The 21,995-nt window shown below is 45.2% G+C and overlaps 1 protein-coding gene across 1 annotated transcript in view; it reads left to right on the forward strand.

Annotated features, from left to right (window-relative positions):
• The first annotated feature begins 2,204 nt into the window (after nucleotides 1-2,204).
• jing (AE binding protein 2 jing) overlaps nucleotides 2,205-21,995 on the forward strand; it is a 177,450-nt gene continuing 157,659 nt past the window's right edge. Inside the window, exon 1 of the mRNA XM_011139039.3 lies at nucleotides 2,205-2,368. Within this exon, the coding sequence (XP_011137341.1) occupies nucleotides 2,289-2,368 (80 nt within the window). The 5' untranslated portion in view covers nucleotides 2,205-2,288. The remainder of the gene's footprint in view (nucleotides 2,369-21,995) is intronic.

Raw genomic sequence — 21,995 nt, forward strand, 5'->3', positions numbered from 1 at the left:
TTTTCTTAAATAGACCGAAATCAGTATAAGAATTATTCAAAATTATAAAGACGGATATGTACAAGAGAGGAAAAATAAAGTCAAGTAATTTTCAACTCTGAAAGAACAATCTTACCAACGTCTTACTCCGTTCCGTGGCAAAAAAGCAAAGAATAAAAATATTAAAACTCACTGTGTTTTCCTGTTTCTCCAGAAAAACTCCTGTCGAAGCTATTGTAAAGCGATTGAAAAATAATTAAACTAACATGTATCAATCTCACAATAACTGCAACATTATTGACGATGAATGAACAAAAGAACCGCGGAATTTTGCAGCGCAGCATCTCTCAGATTCCGCGGAGAGATGTCGCTAGTTCTCGTTTAAGAAGTTATTCGCGTTCGGCCGTGTTCGGCTATTTCCGACGTGAGGCGCGGTGCCACACGAAAGGAGAGAGAGAGAGAGAGAGAGAGAGAAAGAGAGAGACTGCGAAAGAAGAGGGAGTGAGAGAGGAGGGGGCCGAGAGGCGTCTAGCAGCATCGGATCGTCGGCGAGAGGTGGCGGTGCAGTTTCGTCGCGTGGAGAGGGTATAGAGGTGCTCGCGGTCGCTCGTTCGCTCGCACGAGTCGTTTTCGCTGCCGGGCCGTAGGAACGACGACGACGGCTTTAGCGGTGGAGCGTCCCGTGCTCCTCGTGCGTGCCATAGGGGCCACTGCCGGACACAGACACACGACAATAGTGCGCGTTCGTTTACAAGATGGCAGACTGTCCGTCCGCGAAGGACGCGACCGCGGACAAACCGGGGGACGGTGATACTCGTGTGACTAGGGAGCGACACAAACACCTGGACGCCAGCACGTCGCCCGCGAGACTCTGTTCGGCCGCCACTCGGAACGCGGTGAAGCGTGTCCTCGAGGACGTCTCTGTGTTCGACGGGATGGACGATCATCATCATCATCATCACAACGATCGTTCTCATCACGACCGCCGTGTTCATCATCATCATAACCATCATCATCATCATCATCGTCATCATCATCACCATCATCATCATCATCATCATAATCAGCAGCAGCAGCAGCAGCAGCAGCAACAACAGCAGCATCATACTTCTCGTCGATCTTACCATCACCAAACGGTACCGCGACATCGTCATTACTATAATCTCCACCGTCATCACGTTAGCGATCATCGCAACGACAAGGATCGTGTTATTAACGACGACGACGACGGCGACGGCGGTGGCGGCGGTGGCAGCGGCGACAGCAGCAGCAGCAGCAGCAGCAGCGGTAGTGTTGGTGGTCGTGGTGCTACTGCCGCGACCGATAGTGGTGATTCGTTGTCGTGCGTCGACGCGACTAGAGCAGCGAACGACGACGACGAGGAGGAGAGCGGTGTCGGTGCTGCCAAGGGGCTCAGCGGTAGCAGCGACGGCGTCGGCGTCGACGGCAGTGGCGGTGGTGGCAGCGGCGGCGGCGGTAGTAGCAGCAGCAGCAGCAGCAGCAGCAGCAGCAGCAGCAGTAGTAGTAGTAGCAGCAGCAACAGCAACAGCAGCAGCAGCAACGGCAGCGGTAACGGCAGTGGCAGTGTCGATCTGTACCACATCGGTGATGATGGAATCAAGATAGCCGGAATCATCGTGGATGAGGTGGACGGCGACGACGACGACGACGACGGCGACGGCGACGACGACGACGACGAAGACGACGACGAAGACGAGGACGACGACAACGACGAGGACGACGGCGTCGAGAGCGATTGCGGCGGTGATAGTGGTGGCAGTAGTAATAGTAATATTAATAGTAAAAGTGGTGTTGGTGGTGTCGCGGTCATGACCGGTCGTAGTAGCAACGCGACTGCGAGCAGCGTCGACGTTGGCGTCGGTGTCGTCGAGAACGCCGACGCGGCTGCCGACTCGCCTTCGTCGTCGTCGCGATGTTTGAGCGCGGACGGTGTGCCGGAAGGAAACGACCGCGGGGATAACGACGCGGTCGCGGCCTCGTCGACAGTGTCGCGTATCAAACGAGCGAGCGTCGTCGTCGTGCGAGAACCGGCACTGGAGCAACAAATGGAGCAGACGAGAGGAAACGCGAAGGACGGCGGCGGCGGCGACGCCGCGACAGTGAAAACGGACGGTAACAGTGACGGCAACGGCGGTGACGGCGGTGACGGCGGCGGCGGCGGCGGCGGCGGTGGCGGTGGCGGTGGCGGTGGCGGCGGTGGCGGCGGCAGCGGCGGCGGCGGTGGCGGTCGCGGCGTCCCCGCCGCCATCACCAGGCACCAGGGCAGCCCGTTCAAGGCACAGGTTAGGATGGCCGAGGACACCCTCGTCGGGCCCTGCGGCAAGAAGCGGTGCGCCGATCGATACGACAGCTCCGAGAGCTCTGACAGGTGAGTGAGTGAGTGAGTGAGTGAGTGAGTGAGTGAGTGAGTGAGTGAGTGAGTGAGTGAATGAGTGAGCGAGCGAGCGAGCGAGCGAGCGAGACGATGGAAGGAAAAGAGGCGTATGGGACGAGGGAGTGAGAAAGATAGACGGCCAGAGAGAAAGGAGGGGGGAGGAGAGAGAACCTGATAGATTTTCGCGAGTAGGGAATGTACAAATTGCGAGTACCCCGTCTCGTGTAAACGGATAAGTGATGCTCTTTTCACGCACTCCGGAGATCTCTCGAGCTCGTCGTAATCGCCGTCTTCTCTGCCGAAGACTCCTGTATCCGTCGAATAATAAAATTTCCCCTCGATAATAACAATAACAATACCGTTAACACAGGGGCGTCGGGCGGGGGTGAGTACTAAAATTCGACGCGCGCGCGCGCGCGCGCGACCTCATCTCGGGAATGTCATATTGCGTTTTGTTCGACGGACGTGGTTCGTTGTACTCTTCCCTCTCGATGTGTTACAGTGCTACGAAGCGATCGTTTACCTCCTCGCGGCCATAGGGTAGTTCCGCAATAGAGATCTCGAGCGTGAGTACACCTGCGTCGTCGGGTGTGCTCGCTGACTAAAAGACCACTCTCGTCGAATGCATGCCTCGCGCTCGATTGAGCTCGCGACTTGATCGCGCGGTTCAACTCTCCTCCTCGTCGTCGTCGTCGTCGTCGTTGCCGCCATCCCGTTGCATTCGTGACAGCTTCCCGCTTCGAGGGAGCGTTGTAATTAGCGGCGGAGCTGCAGTCGGAGCTCGAGCAGAAGAGAGCTCACGGGGGTCGTTGTACCGCGGTTACGCGACCGACGACCGTGTCTGCTGCTGTTGCTGCTGCTGCCCGTCCGTTCGATCTCTCTCTCTCTCTCTCTCTCCCCCCTCTCTCCCCCTCTCCCCCTCTCTCTTCCCCTCTCATTCTTTCTCTCTCTTTATCTCCGTCTATCTATCTGTCTCCTCTCTCTCTCTCTCTCTCTCTCTCTCTCTCTCTCTCTCTCCCCCTCTCATTCTTTCTCTCTCTTTCTCTCCCTCTCGTTCTTTATCTCCGTCCATCTATCTGTTTCCTCTCTCTCTCTGTCTCTCTCTCTCTCTCTCTCTCTCTCTCTCTCTCTCTCTCTCTCTCTCTCTCTTCGTACGTGTGCGTACAGCAAGTCGTGTGTTTATAGGTTCGTAGATGCCAGCTATCTTCCGTCTCTCCCCCGTGCCCTCTCGCCGCCGTCGTCGTCGTCGTTGTCGTCGTCGCGGTTGCAGTCGCAGTCGTAGTCGCAGTCTCGCAGTCGTTCCTCTCTCTCTCTCTCTCTCTCTCTTCTCGTCTGACGCTCCCATCGGCCGAGCGGCTGATTATTTTGGTGCATCGCGCTTGGTATATCGGGCCGCGTCGCCCACTGTTTTCAGCCGCTCGTCGATTAACGGCGGCCCTCTCGCTCGCGCCTACTCCGACTATAGACAATAATAGCGTGTTTTTTGCGCGATGCAACGGCATATGTTACGAGAGAGAGAGAAAGAGAGAGGGGGGAGAGAGGGAGAGAGAGAGAGAGAGAGAGAGAGAGAGAGAGAGAGAGAGAGAGAGAGAGAGAGAGAGAGAGAGAGAGAGAGAGAGAGAGAGAGGGGGAAAGAGAGAGAGAGCGCGGCGCGTCGGCGGCCACCCCGTGGCCATGCGCGCGCGCTTGCGCGAGCACTGATTAACATGGATAGCTCGTTGCTATTTATAGGCAATAATAGTGAACTTTCGCAATAACGTAGCGATAATGAACACCGCGAGGCCGTGCTCGCCGTGAGGCACAATTACGGGCTCCTGTGGTGTCTTACGTCCGTTGAAATTGTACTGTCCGGTGGGCGACTGCATTAACATTCGCCGCTCTTCGAGACACGCGAGATTGCGAGGCATCTTCGGTATTGCTGCTTCCCGAGGGGAACCACGGTGTGTGTGTCTCTTGCGCTGGACGTTTCTTCTCCCTTCCGCTTCTTGTAATCGTACAATAATACGAGGTTTCCCGACTCTGTACGCATCCGACGATGCTCGCGCGTATCCGCCGTTGGTTTACGCGAGAGAGATCCTCGTGTGAGAAATTGAAAGAAGGCTGGTTTCGGGTGTGTTTCGTAAATAACCTTGTTACTCCTCTCGAGGCTCTGAACGCTACATGAGTCCCTGAATTGTTTATATAATTATTGAATGAAGAACTCTCCTTGAATCTTGAAATGAGATACAGTGCACGGAGCTAAACGGAGGTTTCTCATTTTTTCCTTACTTTTTTACTCTGAAACACGTTTCTGTCACATTTTATTTATTTATATATTCGTCTCGTACTTACGTACTTATGAATTTATTCTTATTTTTGTCTGTCTGCGTTACTTATGTGTACTAAAAAAATTTTCCGTAAGTAAAGGTTATTATAAAAAAACAAAAGATTGGCTATATTAACGTCGCAATGAACGAACCAAATTCGTTTCATTGGATTGGTTAAAAAGTTTATTCAAATTTTGCGAATGGATGATGTTGGAAACTAGTACTTGAGATATTATCATTCTTGATTTATAAATTTCGTTTGATCCTGAGACGTGACATTTTTCTTGTATTAAGGAAAAAATATTGTGCAGATTCGTTGAATGACGTAGGCAGAATCAAGCTATATCGAAAATGAAAATATTGTACATTTTCGCCATTTTGCATATTTTTATCATGGTGAAAAACGCAAAGTAACGCAAAGATAGATTACGAAGACAGTGCTGCAAATATGTAAAAGTGTAAAAGTGCTTCGTCGAATTTCGAGCAGAAGATTCCTCTTTCAAAAACGTTCCACGTTCGGGAAGTGATCTCGGGGATTGATGACAACTGAATTGTCGCCTTAGCCGAGAATAAACAGCGCATCACCACGAGAAAGATTGCTGAGATGCTGCAGATATCCAAGATATCATTTGTAACTTATTCAGAGAAACTTGGATATATTTTAATCGATGCCTCATGAACTGTGAGTGAGAAGAATCGTCTGAGTTGCGTCTCTGTTTGCGATTTGCTCTGCAAACGCAACGAAAGCAAATCATTTGTTAAGCATTGGACGTGACAGCCTGAGTCGGTGTGAGTGGTGGTCGTGCAATTATTATTTATGCTATTTTCGTCAGCCAGTCAAAAATGCTTAGAATAATTGCAGACTCACCCTGGTGCTCCTAACTAACGAAACATTGCACTTGAAATCCCGTTTTCCCAGGGAAGGGAAGAAATCGAAAGGTTCGCCTCTACTTACAAAGATGGATTGAAAGACCATCCCCCCTCTCTTGTGACTGATCCGATGACCAACAGCCTATCAGAAGATTAAAAAGAAAAATCCCATAGGACCTGAGCAACATAGTGCATAGGCAGTGTTGAGTGCGACTCAAAGTTTGCGTCCCCACTCAAGTCCTTTGCTGTATCCAAAGAGTGCAAGGTGTCCTGGTGAGGACAGGTGGCAATATAATTGGAGTTAAAAAAGAGAAGGAAAATTCGTCAGAGCCAAACTTTTTCTCGCCATCGCCAAGACAGGGCGATGTTGAATGAGGACGTTTCGTCGTCACTTCATTGACTTGCTTACCTCGCGTCCGCGAGACGCCCGATGGTGATGTAATAATTCCCGAGGTGACTCTGGGAAGAAGCGAGCGTACATGGCAGGCAGGTACGGTGCGTTTCCTCGAAAACACACGAGGGACCAACAGGTCGTGATAAAAGCCGCGACTTTCTCGTCGGAGCTCATTCGGGAACGGGAAGCATGCTTTGGTGGACAGGTGGACGTTCGGAGGTGAAACATATCGGTGCGATTATAAACTGAGGAAGAACGTCTCGCGCATCTACGGAACATGAAGGAGGAGGAGGGGAGGGGGGGGAAGGGAGAGCCGATGCGCGCGTGTACGTACTTAGAGCTACGAGCACGAGGATATGGAAAACGGGTCGCAATAAAAGTTTAGTGTCCTAACGGTGCTTCTTCGTGGTACACTAAACTCGGGGCCACTCTTCCTCCGCGTAGAAAGTCCTGACCCCTCTCGGACCTAACCGCATTATTGTCCCTCTGGCACAGCTAAGCGCCGGCCCGCAGCGACGCTTTCTGAGACGAGACGAGAGACGTCGCGCCGGTGTGAACTTCCTCGCACAGCGCTTGTCTGCTCTCCCGCGGATTTTTATGATCGACATCGACGTCAAGTGAATGAGCAAATGATCAAGTCATCTTCATGTTTTTGTGGTTGGCATGATTTCACACTTCTCGTTAGGATTACAGGTCACAGCTGAAGCTTCGAGGCGTTATATACTTGAGTAATGTTATTTTCTAGAGTGAATATTTGGACATTTGAATACGCAGAACGTCAGGAACTCGAAAGTACACTCGAGTAAATACGAAATTGGTTCTTAACATTAGCAGCTTCGATACTTTGGATCTCTGAGCAGGAACCTAACGTTTGAAGATGTGAAGTTTCAAATTCTGTGTTTTCCATGTTGAAAATCATCTGTAGATCATATCGTCGAAATCCATTCGATGCCGACTACAAAATTGTATATATTGTACAAAATATATCGTTCCATTAGAAAAAAGAAAAACGAACTTGACCTTGAAGTACCTTTGAGAGACCTTGAGGAAAAATATTCCTATTATCGTATTTGCTTCCTTGACCAGTGCAACTTTTTCTTCAGACTCTTTTTGTATCATCAAACGTAATAAAAATTATTTCAGACAGCCAAGATATACACAAACACCCTATATGTGTGCGCGCACGACTACACACGACTACACATACATACACATATATGTATGTATATATGTATACATATATTTATATATCAAGGGTTTGTTCTACATAGTATGTGAACGCGTGCTATAAATTATTATTACAAGCTTAATCATTTCCGCTAATTTCTCACTTTCTGTTCCAACTTTGTTTTTGTTCTTGAGTTCAATTATTGAAACACAAAAAGAGAAAAGGAAAGGAGAGAAATTTCTAGAAGGCGTTACCCGCGATTAATTTTTTTATATTGCAATTTTTATATTTTAATTTTTTTTGTATTGCTTAATTCGCGTGTAACTTAAATTTCGGTTTACAATGATCGCGACATATGAGGGAATATCGCGCATGAGACGCGCGATTTCTCTCTCTCTCTCTCTCTCTCTCTCTTCCACGTGCTTCTCGTTCGCCATACGTTTTTTTCACGTCTCACTTTTACATATACAAGTTTGCGAACTGATAACCGGACTCATTCAGATAAAACAGCCGGCATAAAATGTACATTTAAAGTAACGGTGGAGTCAAGCTGCCCATGTTTTGCATTCGTAAGGCATACAATTGTGTTTACTTACCTCCTCACAATAAACAGATTTCTCTCCCCTCCCACACTCTTTCTTCTTTTCTTTCTTTCACTCTGTTTCTTTCGCGCATACATACATTTATTTCGCGCTCCTTTGTGCCACTGCCTCTTCGTTCCTCCGATTTAATCTCTCATGTAGAATCGGACGTACTTCCTACGTTCGCGAGAGTTCATACGGTAAATCGTTGTTTGCCCCTGCGACTTCCCATCGTACTTCAATGTCTTCCCCTCTCTTTTTGTCCGGTGCTCCTTGAAATATGCAATTCTTTCATTTGACATGCAGCGAATGTTAAAAGGTGTAATTAAAAATCACGATGATCTGGCTCGAACTGGATGGAACTGATATGTGCACTAACTTCGAATCCGCGAGTTCGAAAGGGTCACGGCGAAGTTCCGCCGTGCAACTTCGTTGGTTCGTTCGTTTACACGGGGCCACGCGATGTTTGGTCGGCAGCAGAGCAGCATGCGTTCCCGCGGGCCGTGCACGTCTCGACGGGTATTATTTTTAGCGAAATCCTCGTCTTCTACGTCCGCGGTCGGTCGGCCGGCCGATTCCTCCGTCGGGTTTACGCGCCGACGATTCGCGTCACTCCCGACCACGACGAGTCGTCAGTCAGTCGGGATCTTCTTCCATAGGATATGATGTTTCGTCTCGAGTCTCGAGATTGCGTATCTTCCTCTTATGATGGGGAGAGCCGTATAGAGATAAGTTCTGATAAGCGATAAAGATTTTCCAATTCAGCTGGAGAGATGTTACCGGAAACCAAGATAGTCGAGAAATTTGTGCGGTTTCAATCGAGATACGTAACATTTCTCGTAGAAATTACTCTCCGTATAAATAATTAGCGCGGGAAGAGAAAGAGATTTCAGAATTATTGGACTTCAAAGCTGTAAATTGACGTTCGGTTATAGCGATTTTTTAAAGGCCCGTGATGTTGCGTGTATGTGGGTGTGTATCGTAACAAAATGATAAGGATGATAAGGATTAAGATAAAAAAAAATTAGGAATCTAATATTCGATCATACAGGGTGTCCCATTTTAAATGGCCCAGGCAAATATCTCGAAAAATATGGAAGATACAGAAAAATGTTTCGGACAAGAGTTGCATGGTTTTAAGGGGGACATAAAACAGCTATATCACTTTGTTTACAGTTTGTTGGGATCACTTTCGAGATATTCACTGATCGTTACTTTTCTTAAATGGAGACCTCAATTTTTTATAATATATCATTTTTTTCTATTAGTTAATTTGAACAACTTTTGTCTGAAACATTTTTCCATATCTTTCATATTTTTCGAAATATTTGCGTGGGGCATTTAAAATAGGACACCCTGTATATATATATATATATATTGGTTGGGAAGTAACTCGTTACTTGTAACAAAGTTACAGTTACAGTTATATTTTTTTTGGCAACTACAACTTAACTTAGTTACATTTGTTTGATAACTAGTAACTAATTTAATAGTTACTTTAATAGTTACTTTATATATTTCAAACTTAAGTTTCTGGCAGACCAGCACGATGCTTGATATCCAATAAGCATACAGTTAATCTCGCTGCATTTGGAAAACGTGCTATCGCGTCATCTATCTTTATCGTTCATTATATTAAAATAAAGATAAAATAATGCAATAGCGCTGATAATCTCCTTTTCGAACGCAATCAGTATTTCTTTCAAAAAAATTGGCAAAACGCCTATTGAACATTTCCGTCGCGCGTCGCCAGTCCTTATTTGTCAACATAATCTGCATTCACCGTGAAGGGCGCTGCGTGATTTCAGTTATATAAAGAATTCAAGTAATAGATAAAACGTCTCAACCTTCGGAGAAGGATTGTAAAATGCCATGGCCAGTATATGCAGAAATATTCGAGTTACAGCAAAAACTTGGAAACGAGAACAACTGAGCGTTTCTCTGCTCCAGTTGTTATTAATAGTCTTAAGGAATAAATAGGAATTGCTTATTTAAATTAATGAATCTAACTTGTAAAAATTATATGATATACGATATGAGGAATATAATAATCGATAAACCACTTTTATATAAAATTGAAGGAATTTACGCAATTACGAAATTTAAAATAATAGCACAATTATTGTAAAAAAGTAACGACTCGTTACTTTCTGTAAAATAACTGTAACATTTTACTTTCGAAGGCCAGTAACTCGTAACTGTGACTAGTTACCTTTTCAATGAAAAAAACTGATACTTCGACAAAGTAACTTTCCCAACCCTGTGTATATACGAATAAATAAACAAGATAATTAAAGTTATTGTGCGTATCAGTTTCATCGGGCCGCAAAGCATCGTGATTTTTAACTGTACCCTTTAATATCGGCATGACATACGTTCAGAATTGTATACCCAATTAATGGTTTACGATCCTCGCTATAAATGACTACGAGTTCAAGCTCCGTAGTAATCAATAACATTGTGGGGCGATACGTTAATCCGTCGTAACGTTAAACCGGGTCAAATCGATTCTTTTATATGTTTAATTCGATTATCTTGTTTTGTCGTGCTATTTAAGGCTCGCGCGAATATCAGACTTCACTAGTCCTCCGTATGTGTTTGGTTTGTATGTGTGTGTGTGTGTGTGTGTGTGTGTGTGTATGTGAGTACGTTGCGCGTGATATGCGCGCGACCGTTCCAAATAACCTGACCTATCGTCCCGTAAATCCGGCGGAGCTTATAAACACATCGCCGGTAATAAGCGCCATTAATTATACCGCAAACGTAGAAACCGAGATCGCGGCCGAGTCGCGTTGCGCAAGCATAATTCATAATCATTTTACTGCCATCTGCTTAACCCGCGTCGCGCGTCACGCAGCAGTTCTCGATGAAAGGCGGCCTGTATGTGTTGTATATATCACCATATAAATGTTTTAACGCCGTGTGTTACTCCCCTTCTCCTCCTCCTCCTCCTCCTCCCGCGCACTCTCGAGCACGGCGATGCTAATTTATACCTTCTTCGCCGCGTCGCGCGCTCTTACTTACACGCGTTCGCTCCGTGACGTCATTTGCATCGAGGACCTCACTTTCCTTTCTTTCTTCTTTCCTTCTTGTCGCTCCTCCTTTTTTCTCTCGCAGGCTCCTCGTGCGCGTAACTCGTCGCACAATGTGAGCGTACACCGGTTACGCGAAGTTTCGCGCAACTTCTCATTACGTCTCGCGGCGCTTTAATTGATACGGGGTAACGTAATGATGTGTATGTACGACGTAACGTCGCCGTGTGACGTGGAGTAACGCAAAACCGTGTGCTCACCGATCCACAATAATCCCTAATAATTGATCCGTGAAGCGTTTCAATATCATCGCGCTATTATTAATTATGCGCTATTTTTAATTTCCGTGCTCCCTCTGATTCGCCCGCCATGGCATTCGAGAACCGATAATCTTGGAAAACATGAATCCCGGTGAACAAAGCGTTAATCGAAATCTCAGCCCGTGCAAGCTAATCCCGCCGTCGGCTCTTTTTTTCATGAACTCTTGTCCCGCACGCATGTGTTGTTTCTTTTGTATTATACGCTCGTTTGTGTGTGTGTCGTTTGTGTGTGTGTGTCACACATAAGCGCGTTTCCTTTCGACGTATTTCGAAACCGCATCTAACATTCAAGAAGAAAACTCCATTCTGACTCAATTATTCGAAACTGAATTCTCTCATTGGATATCGGCCTTTTGCGCACCTTTCTGCAAATAATCGTATGTGCGCACACGAGAAGAATAGGTTATAGGTTTTTTTTCTCTTTTTCTTCATAAAAATTTCTGTCGATTTTATCACATTTTCTAACGACGCAGGAAGAGATGCAGTAAATTTTTTGATGGTAGATTTTAGTCTAAAACATAAACGCGAATGAAATCGAAGGATAACAAATGAGGTTAAAATATCGATATGTTGTTCGATTGTGCAAAATTCTAATTTTCTTTATAAAATCCCCCTCTCTCTCTCTCCTCTCTCTCTCTCTCTCACGTGCCTTTGAATTTCACGGAATATTATTTTCGACGCTACAATTTCCGAGGTACCGATATATTTGACAAAATACCTTTCTGCGAAAATGTTTTCGCACCCTTTCGCCCTTTCGCGGATCAGCCGCGTGCACCCTCGGGTGCACGGCGGCAAGTCGCCGGCCAATTTCGCGCGCACGACCGTAACCATCGTTCGCGTATGACTTAATGACGTGGCCGAGAAAATGAGACTAATGGTCTTAAGCTTTCTAATCGGTGATTACGACATTCCGACGCGAGGACTGCGCGCAGATAGGCAACTCAGGCTCGCGAGAAACCTTAACGCCGCCTTCGCGACTTGTCCGCCTCCTCTCTTCCTGTCCCCCTACTCTCCCTCTCTTTTTTTTAAATCCTGCGTTTTATCCACCGCTCGCGACTTGCCTATTTTCCACATCCACGCAAGTATCGTGCAACGTAAGCAAAGCTGGCCGTTAAAAATGCCGCGTTCTCGCAGTGAAATCTCGATGTAAAATCGCTCTCGCGAGTGGAAATAAATAAGTTTCTATGAGAATTCTATGACCTTCAGCCGCCGTCTTCTCTTGATTTAAAAACAAAAGCGACGCATGTCGAAAATGCACTTTAGGAAGCTTCACTTTTAAGATTTATTGCTTCTATTGTTAGTAAATGACTAAGTGTCATGAATGAATATCAAAAGCATTAAGAAGCAATGGCTGTGATTGGAATGTCTTTGACAAAACTGACATTAGTGCCATCTCTTGCAAAACCCTCAGGACTAAATTATACTGATATAAAAGAGAGAGAGGTACATGTGTAACATTTGGATATAACGTGATACAAGAGATAACGCGTTTTGCGAAATTTTTCCAGCATTCTCTTAACAAGGCGAGAAAGCTCCGATAACACACTTTAGCCACTTTGACCCGTGCAAAATGTCTGGTATGCATTTTCAGCAGCAAAATAGTCCCCTGTGCATTTTTCATTACAGAGACGGGGGAGATTTAATTAGAGCGGTTCCAGTAGCTTAATCAAACGGGCTTGCGTGCTTTTTGCCGCATGAAGAAAAATTTAATCGGACAAATTCTCGTTTACTTATTAGCACTGCGTGTTGCCAGGTAGAACAGAAAATCACGATGACATCGAAATGATGAGGAAAACTCTTTTTCTCATCATGATTCGGTCTCACCATTTTCTTGTCATTTTGATGTCATCATGATTTTTTGTTCCACTTGGGATCGTGCGCATTATTGATATCGCGCTAGATCCGGATGATTGTCTGACGAATACGTCGGGTCGACGTATCTGTTGCGGGTCGACTTTCACGAGGAAGAGGCGGCAGTGACGATGACCGAAACGCGAGAGCAGAGGACGCGATGCGTAAGCGGCCGAATCGGCAACCTTCACCTTCACTTCGGTTCGCCGGGTTGTGTTCCGCTCGTTCCATTCACGAATTTCCCTTTCACGGCCATGGCCGCGCGATGTTTCTCTCGACGATTCGTTCGTTTCCTTTTGCTGGAGGAGATGTGTCGAACTGCGCGAAAAGTAGGAGAGAGAGAGAGAGGAGAGACAGACAGAGAGAGAGAGGGGGGGAGGGGGAGGGGGGAGTGAAGGAGAGAGCCCACGAAACTTGAAGCGCGAGAACATTGACGTTCACGGCACGAAGGTTGTCCGGATGCTGAAGATATTTTATATGTATAGAACGCACAGCATAACGCCAGTCTTGATCTTGGCCCCGTTAGTAACCCGATCGACATTAACTCTTGTTCTGCACACTTCTGTAGAATCGCATAACGGTCATACTCGCGACCGCAGCTACAAAAATGCGTACTGCAATGAAACTATTATCTTTTTGATAACTGGAAAAAATTCCAGGATATATTTCAAATATACTTTTAAATGACAGTGTAGTTTCTATGAATAAAATTTGATCTCAGAGGGAAGAGAAATTTATAAAGCAAAAAAGCACGAGAAATGACTTTTTTTTTTTTTTACTTAAAATATTGCAGCGAACGTAATTTTTAATATCTTCTGCAAAAATTTTGAGAAAATACTCTCAATATATGTCACTTTAAGAAAAAAAATTAATACAATAGTAGGACTTTCAAAAAAGTTTCTCCAGACAGGAGAGTGTCAACTTCACTTCACAGTCAGAATCGTCCTGACACTTGGCGCATCATGGCGCATCGTGCTTGGGCTGAAAGAGTGGACACCGAACTAACAGTAGATAGCAGTACAAGTCCTATTTTCGAAGATTAACATATCATAAATCATCATCGAAAATCTTTGGAGTCGTTTTGATCCCATCGTGCACAACACAAAGGGTTAAAACTATTAAAACGGGCTGGAACTCTCCTTAGTTTGCGAGTTCCCACAAAATGAAACGTGAGCGTCACACACACACACACACACACACACACACACACACACACACACACACACACACACACACACACACACACACACACACACACACACACACACACAAAATCTTGGCAAGAGAAAAATTTCGAATTTGATACTTTTTTTGAAAAGATAAGTTCTAAGTTGTTGGAAAAAAAAGTAGAGCGACAATCCAGTCACTGTTACAATTAAATCGCAGTTAAAATAACGGACACTTTTTTTTATACACAGTCGTTGTTACGTAAATTCCGTTTTTCTTTTCTTTTCGCGGTTTTTCCCTTGAAATGTGCGATCATTTTTTTTTCACTCGTTACGAGACGCCGAAGTCGCTCACGAACTCACGGCTAAACTCGGACGTAAAACTTACAGCATCGTTTATTACTGGCTCGCTGACTTGGAGTCGCAGTAGTTGCAAGTTAAGCACCGAACGTAGAAGCCTCGGCCGAAGTTTAAATCACCGTGCGAGGCAAACTTGCATCGCGACGATTTTGTAACGTAAACGTCACGACACGCCTTGCGTGCGCTGCGTATTGATTTTTTTCTCCGCGAACGGTTCGTCATTTTTCCTCGTGAGAAAATACGCCACGCCACCCCACAGCACACACAACACACACGCTGGGGCGCACAAACGGCGGTCTAAAGACGCGCGCATTCCAGGGTTAAAGTAACAGAGTGCGAGTCAAATTTAAATGCCCTCTCTGTGAGTCTCGATTCGCAGACAAACAAAGGTACCGAGGCGAGGATGCTTAGGCGCGGCTCTTCGGATTTATTTACTGAGACCTGAGAAAGTACAATAAATCAATATCGTCTCTAGAGATGAACTCTAGAGTGTTTGTCTCAAATGTTTGTCTCGGGAGAGCGAGATTTCCGTGTTCTCTCGCCATCCGCTCGTCGTGAATAAAATTAGCTTCGTTTCTGCGAAATAACACACTCCGATCCGAAGTGCGATCAACAAACCTTCTCTTCTCTTCTCTTCGCGACGCGCCGTCGAGTCAAAATGGATGGAATTTTCTTTTCTCGCCAAGGCAATATCGGGCAATATTTTCCCTATGCACGAGAAACATTATATGTATGGAAAAGTTATAAACAAAATGGTGAACATGCGTCGCCCTGAAAGCGATGTGGCGAAATTTGGGAAATATAGCTGAGTATTTTCTGAAAAGTTACAACACCGAAGTTCAGACGCGAAAACAATTTCCCAAAATACCATGTTATCGAAATGTTGGAGCTGTCCCGTTGTGCAGAGTGCATTAGTATTTTACTCATAATATTTATGCTCATATATACATTTAGAGCAAGTATAGCGAGAATGTACTCCAATGTGTACAAAATATATAATAAATGCAACGTATGTATACACAATTTTGAGAGAGCAGATATTATGAAATTATTCGAAATAGTTTCCGTCTCGAGTAATCTCACACACTTCCCCTAGGAAACACAGTGGAAGAATCTAGGAAATAATCTAACGATATAGATTGGAGAAACTGTTGCGAATATTTTCATAACATTTGCTCGGAGCAACAGCTGCTCTTTGGAGCAATTGTATGCTTCGGAAAAGTTATACTTCGGGATTGCGTGTCTTGATATATTCAGTTCTCGATATCGTGACTTTTCGCGAAATTATCCGAATTTCTGAATTCCGAGATTTTTGTTTTTTGCGACTCGATTTTGCGAAGCTCGATTTCCTTTCCTCGATGTTCCCTCTTTCCTCTGAACGAAAGTGAGTGATTCACTTGAACGAACGCATTTCCAATAGGGATGCCGATTTTTTTCAAACAAGATCGATTCATAAAGATCGATTCGAATCGCGAAGAAAAAAATCGACCTTTAAAAAGTCGCTTTGTAAAGAATCGATTTCAGAAAATCGATTTGAATCGTCGGTAAGCATGTAAAGTGAACCACTCATTAAAGTGTACTATCTGTCAAATTAATATCTGTCAAATTTCTACACTCTAAAGTAGTAATAAAGTAATAATAAAGTAGTAACCTCGTGTAATTCATATAAAGTTTAATATGAATCAAAGAAATTAAACAGATGGTACTGTTTTGGTTGTGTTATGTGTGGCCACAACAAGATAGAAAAAGATCTGTAAATCTTTATGCTAAGGATTTAATTAGTTTGATTAAACATCAATCAAGGGTTTTTAATCAAGGGTCATTAAATAAGAAATCACGTTTACTATTATACGCATATACATATGTATATAATATATACTATTATATGGAGTGGCTGTGTGTTTGGTTCGCGCGTTCCGTTCCGCTGAAAATTTTCGTCCATTAATTGATTTCAAATATTACAACTAAAAAGAATTAAAAAAGAAACCGTATTACTAGTAGAAACTGAAAAAATCGTGTTGGCGATTTTCAGAACTTACAGATCGATCCTTGAGTCGATTCGGTTCCGGAAAATCGATTTGTGAAATCGATCCTTTAGGCTCCGATTAATCGGTCTTCGATTAAATCGACTTAAAATCGGCATCCCTAATTCCCAATACCGAAGAAATCGAGCGAATTCGAGCATTGGCTGAGAGTCCAAAAGCGAAAATATCTCAATCACCTTGTTCCCCTCGTCATAAGTGCCATTTTTCAGTATACATTTACCAGTTATATGAAGACATATATTCTTAAATTCACACACACACACACACATGCACGTCGGTAGTGCAATTCCCTCTGCGTCGGCAATAAATCGCGCGTGGCACTCCGACCCGGATGGCTGCTCGCTGGGAAAAGGGAAAAAGGTCGAAATTTCGGCGATTTCTCCTCGCGATGGACACGCGCGATAGATGGATGCCCGTTCGTCGTTCGGAATAGCGCGGCGGCGCGGCGCAAAGCAACGGCGATGCGCGCGTGTAATGCATCGGTTGTGTTGTTGGATCAATACGGCCGCCTAAGCCGTCGTGCTTACTGCGTTTGACCCTCCATCTGAGTGCAACAAGTTCTCCGTCCGCTTATAACGGGTGGCCCGTGAATAGGCAGGCGGACCATCGCCACCGCGCCGCGTCACGTCCCTAACCGATGTTGCGATATCGCGCATCCCTCTGTCTTTCTCTTCCAATTAAAACGTATTCTCCCCCGCACTCTTCTCTTGCGCGAGATGACACCTTTCGCGCTGCGGAATCGAGCGTCTCTCCTTTGTCTCCGTCTACTTAAATTGCGATCGCGCATTAATCGTAATTAAAGGTAACTTTGCGCCGGAAGTATCAGACCGATGTACCATGTGTGTGTGTGTGTGTGTGTGTGCATTAGCTCTGTCACTAGCTATTAACTGCAATTGCAGCGATGGCAAGGGGAAGAGAGCTTTCAATGTGACAACAATGTGTGACTATCGGTGTGCCTGTGTGATTTATAACATATGTACTTTTGATACTTTCTCATGTACTTGCAAGTCAATTGCAATGTATGTCTCTCTTGCGCACAGGTGAATGATAATTTCCGTAATCACGAGAGAATGTTCAAGGAATCATGCTTGGGAATCATAAAGTGTGACGTAATCAGCGTCACTTGACGTAACAAGCGAGATGTAATTATCGATTTTGTCAATCAACCCTCAAGTAGGCGCACTGGCAAAATCATGCAACAATGGGCGTCAGCAGTGACCCCATTTTCTTTTCTGAAATCTCAGCAAGCCAGTAGGCGTTGCGGGACAGGAATAATGCAGTTTGATAATCAAAGTTTATCACTTCGACAGAAAATAAAAGACAAGTAAACTCTCTTTAAATTAACAAAAAATAAAAACATCTTATGCGTACTGAGAGGTATTTTTCCCTGTACTACTTAAAGTTAATTTGCCCCGACCTCGAATGCCTACTCAAGGATTAATGTAACGAGCATTTTTAACTACAGTTGGCCGTATTTCTGACAATCGATTACACGATCTTTCACTGATTAAATTATCGCTTATATCGCCGATCACGTATTCGCTAATCGACGCTCACACCAAGATACCAAGAAGTCGCACGAAGGAGGACGCGTCGAGATCGAACCTAAACACAGAGAGAAAAAGAGAGAAAAAAGGGGGGAGGACATCATCGAGGCTTCCGCGATACCTTTCGAGCCGCGTTTTACGCGGAGATCGTCTCCACCGCGTCCACCTCAACATAATGCTGAACTCCTCGGGGTCGAGCTGTCTCTCATCCGGTGAGGGAGCTTCGACGTTTCTGACAAAACGCACACGTCGCGATGTCGCCGAGGAGGTCTTATACGTCGGAGGCCGCGCACGGAGCTTTGTTAGGTGGCAGCCACGTGGGTAGTGATTAATTGTGACAAGGCGCAAACACGCACACTGTCGCACGCGTGTACGCTTACGTGTTGCGCGACGTGAGGCCATGCGCGCATCGACACGCCTCTGACATACAAAACATACACACACACACACACACACACACACACGCATACGCGTTTACGCAATATATTTTGTGCACTCGTGCACTCGATAGGACAGGACTACGCGCTATGCGTGCGTACCCACGTACAGTCACGTGCATTCATTCGCGTCGCAGAGGGAGAGGCGTTGTCCCCCCCTCCCACTCCGGTCGTGATTCTTCGTCAGTTGGTCGAAATGATTCGAAGTAACCGCAGATTCAAATAACGGACGTCTCTCGGAGGCCACTGTGTTTTTCCATAATATTGTAGAAGTTTTTTACAGATCGCCAGGGGGCGTATGAGTCATCATGCTGGAGGTGTTTGTTTACATTTCGCGCTAGACTCGGTCTCGGCCTCCGACAGCTGGCGGAGAATAATAGCCGGAGTGGGGCGGGGGGGGGAGGACAACGCTTCTCCTCTGGCGGTGCGGATTAATGCACGCGCGTATACGTTGTATTCTCGTGGGTCGCAGTGCGTTCTTTTTCTCGTGCTCTCGTCGCTCTCTCGTGGGATCGCGAGAGAGCGAGTGCAGTCGCGCTCGAGCTACCGCGCCGTGCATGCAATCCCTTCTGTGAACGCGGCAAGTTCGCGCAGCGCCGACCGACTTCTCGCCGGCAGCGACTGCGCATGCGCGCGCGGACGCGAGGCGAGGCGAGGCGGAAATGCGGAGATGGAAATTGTAGCCCGATCCTCTCGAAATAGCGATTGCTCAAGGGCCGGTTGCTGCGACGAACGCGCACCGGTGAGCGTTAACGTTAACCCTACGCGGCCCCCGGTTGTTCTCGACTTTTTTGTTCCGATTGAAAATCATTTGGCGTTGCGAGCGATCAATATGCGAGCTATTCTTGTCGGAGCGAAATGACAAGATAATTTTGAGAAAGACAATTACGTAAGGGTAAAAATGCTTATCTATCTCTCTCGCTTTTTCATTTAACGTCATCAAAAATGTAAAATGCATCCTTGTATAAATTTGACTAATTTTTACGTGAAATTACAAATCGGTTATTTTAACCGTTCTTGTAGTTTTTCTAGTGTCAACACGCGACAATATTCGCGTATTTTGAGTTCGTTTCAATACTTAAATATTTTTCACGTAATAACACACGTTTGCAATGTTTTTATTGAATATATCACGCTCTGGAGAGGAAAGAATATCAGGAGAATAAAAATTACTCAATAACTATTAATAATATATTTATTTAAATCGAAATTTTTGTAATTCAATGGAGTAAGCTTTTCTTTTCACGAAAATTTATGATTTTAAAAAGATTTGTATGTTCTCGTCCGAAAAAGAAGATTTTTTCTATACAAAAGAAAAATATATATGTATATCAGAGATGTGCGAATCAAGAATTTTTATGTCGAATCGAATCGAATCGAATCTCATGTTTTAAATTCGAATTCGAATCGAATCGAATCTATGAAATTTCACTCGAATTCAAATCGAATCATTAAAAAATGTAACATGACTATTAAATGTGCAAATAATGATGGAAGATTTTAATATGAAAGGGAATATTGATATTGTAATATCATCTTGAAGTAAAATATATATTTGAATAATTAAAGTAATTTATAACTTATTAATAACTTATTAATTATAAGTTAAGTTAATTACAAGTTAAGGGTTCAAACTGATGCACGCAAACGATAATGTATTTGATCTCTATTGGAATTATTCGTATCATAGGGATTCGAATTCGAATAGTTCGCACATCTCTAATATATATCAATATATATATATATATATATATATATATATATATAAATGTTACATTAGTACCCATTGAACAAATTCTTTTTTATTTCTTAGATATATTTTTCAGTGATTAATGAGTAGAAAATTTCTCGTCTGGAAAAAAAAAAGATTTCTTCTATATAAAAACATGTGTATATTAACATTTGATTACATTAGTACCCCTCTATCGAACAAATATTTTTTTGTTTGTTAAATATATTTTTCAGTGATTAATAAGTAGAAAATTGGCTTATGGAATCGATTAGAACGAACGACGAAGTGGAGATAGACTGGATACAGAAAGTTAATCTAGCTTCATCGAATCCGCCGCGCGCGCGTTCGATCGTTAATGAGCGTTCCGACGTAATCTAGAAAGGAACACGCGATGACGAGTAATTATCGCGGTATTGGATAACCGGCAGTGCTGCGCCGAAGCGTCTGAAATAAATTCCATCGGATGCGACGCGACGGGAAACGGGCAACGATCCGTATCTGCGGCCGCGCGCATTGTGATTTATTTCGGTCTTTTCGGCCGCTCTTTTGCCATTGTTTCCGAGCACGCGCGTGTAATTATCGCGCCGGGAGATGCGAGCGCGTTAGGTATTCCCGTGTAATGGAACTGTATAATTAAAATCAAGGCGAGATCATTTGTCGCGAGGGCGTTGCGGAATCGTGTGTGTGTGTGTGTGTGTGTGTGTATGTGTGTAACCAACGGAATACCGCGTGTGCTCGCTCGCCTCCGCTCCGCGTTTGTTCGTCTAATATTGAATGTCAATGTTAACGTAAAACGAGACACAGCAGCCGCATTTAGCGCTAAGCATCACGCACAGCAGAACACGATCACTGTCACCGATATCGAACTCAACTACCGTCGCGCCGTCGCGCAACGTTTCGTTAGTCGATTTCGTTTTGCAAGCGCTCGTAGAACAGGACAGAACAAATTGGGAAAACTCCGTGCCTCCTGAAATTCCTCCTCTCTCTTTCTCTCTCTCTCTCTCTCTCTCCCTCTCTCCCTCCCTCCCTCTCTCTCTCTCTCTCTCTCTCTCTCTCTCTCCGGCTATCTCAGGCCAGGCTCGCGCATAAAAGGCCGTTCGCTTTCAGATCGCTAGATCTCGCTAGTCTCGAGCGTCACGATTAATGTGTCTTACACGCGCGCCGTGTCTACGGCCCGTGTAACTTACGTCTCCGTCTACGTACGTACTAAGGTACGTAGTACACACTAAGGTACGTACGTACGTACCAACCGTAATATCACGTTACCCAGCTGCAACCTAGGCCTAGGCTCGTGCATTTTGCAAGAGGCTCGTTTTCGCAATCGAATCTCTTTCACGGACGTCGTCGTCGTCGTCGTCGTCGTCGTCGTCGTCGTCGTCGTTGCAGCTCTACAACACAACTCGCTTACCCACACTCGGGCTCGCCTTTAGCGCGCTGCTGCGCCCACTTCTCTCTCTCTCTCTCTAACGCGCACACAAGTACATGGGCGCCGGCAAGATTTTTCTGCGCGCGCGCTTTTCTACAACGTACAACAGACACCGCACTCCGACAGACGGCGTTCTCGCGCGCGTTGCTTGAGAAATTTCTTATGAAAACGGACGTTCTCTCTCGCCGAGTGATTTATGATCTTCCCCTTCCCCCTCCCTCCCTCCCTCTCTCTTTCTCTCGGGCGAATAAATCTCGAGCAACAACGAGAGGAATGTTTATTCCAACGACACGCGCTCTGTACGCGCGAATGCACGGCAAAGTGCACAAAGTGCACGTTTGTGGATATTGTGGGGGGCACATTTGCGAGGTAGCGAAAGTGGCGAT

The sequence above is a fragment of the Harpegnathos saltator genome, unplaced genomic scaffold, assembly GCF_003227715.2.
Source record: "Harpegnathos saltator strain DR-91 unplaced genomic scaffold, Hsal_v8.6 scaffold8, whole genome shotgun sequence".
Lineage (NCBI taxonomy): Eukaryota > Metazoa > Arthropoda > Insecta > Hymenoptera > Formicidae > Harpegnathos > Harpegnathos saltator.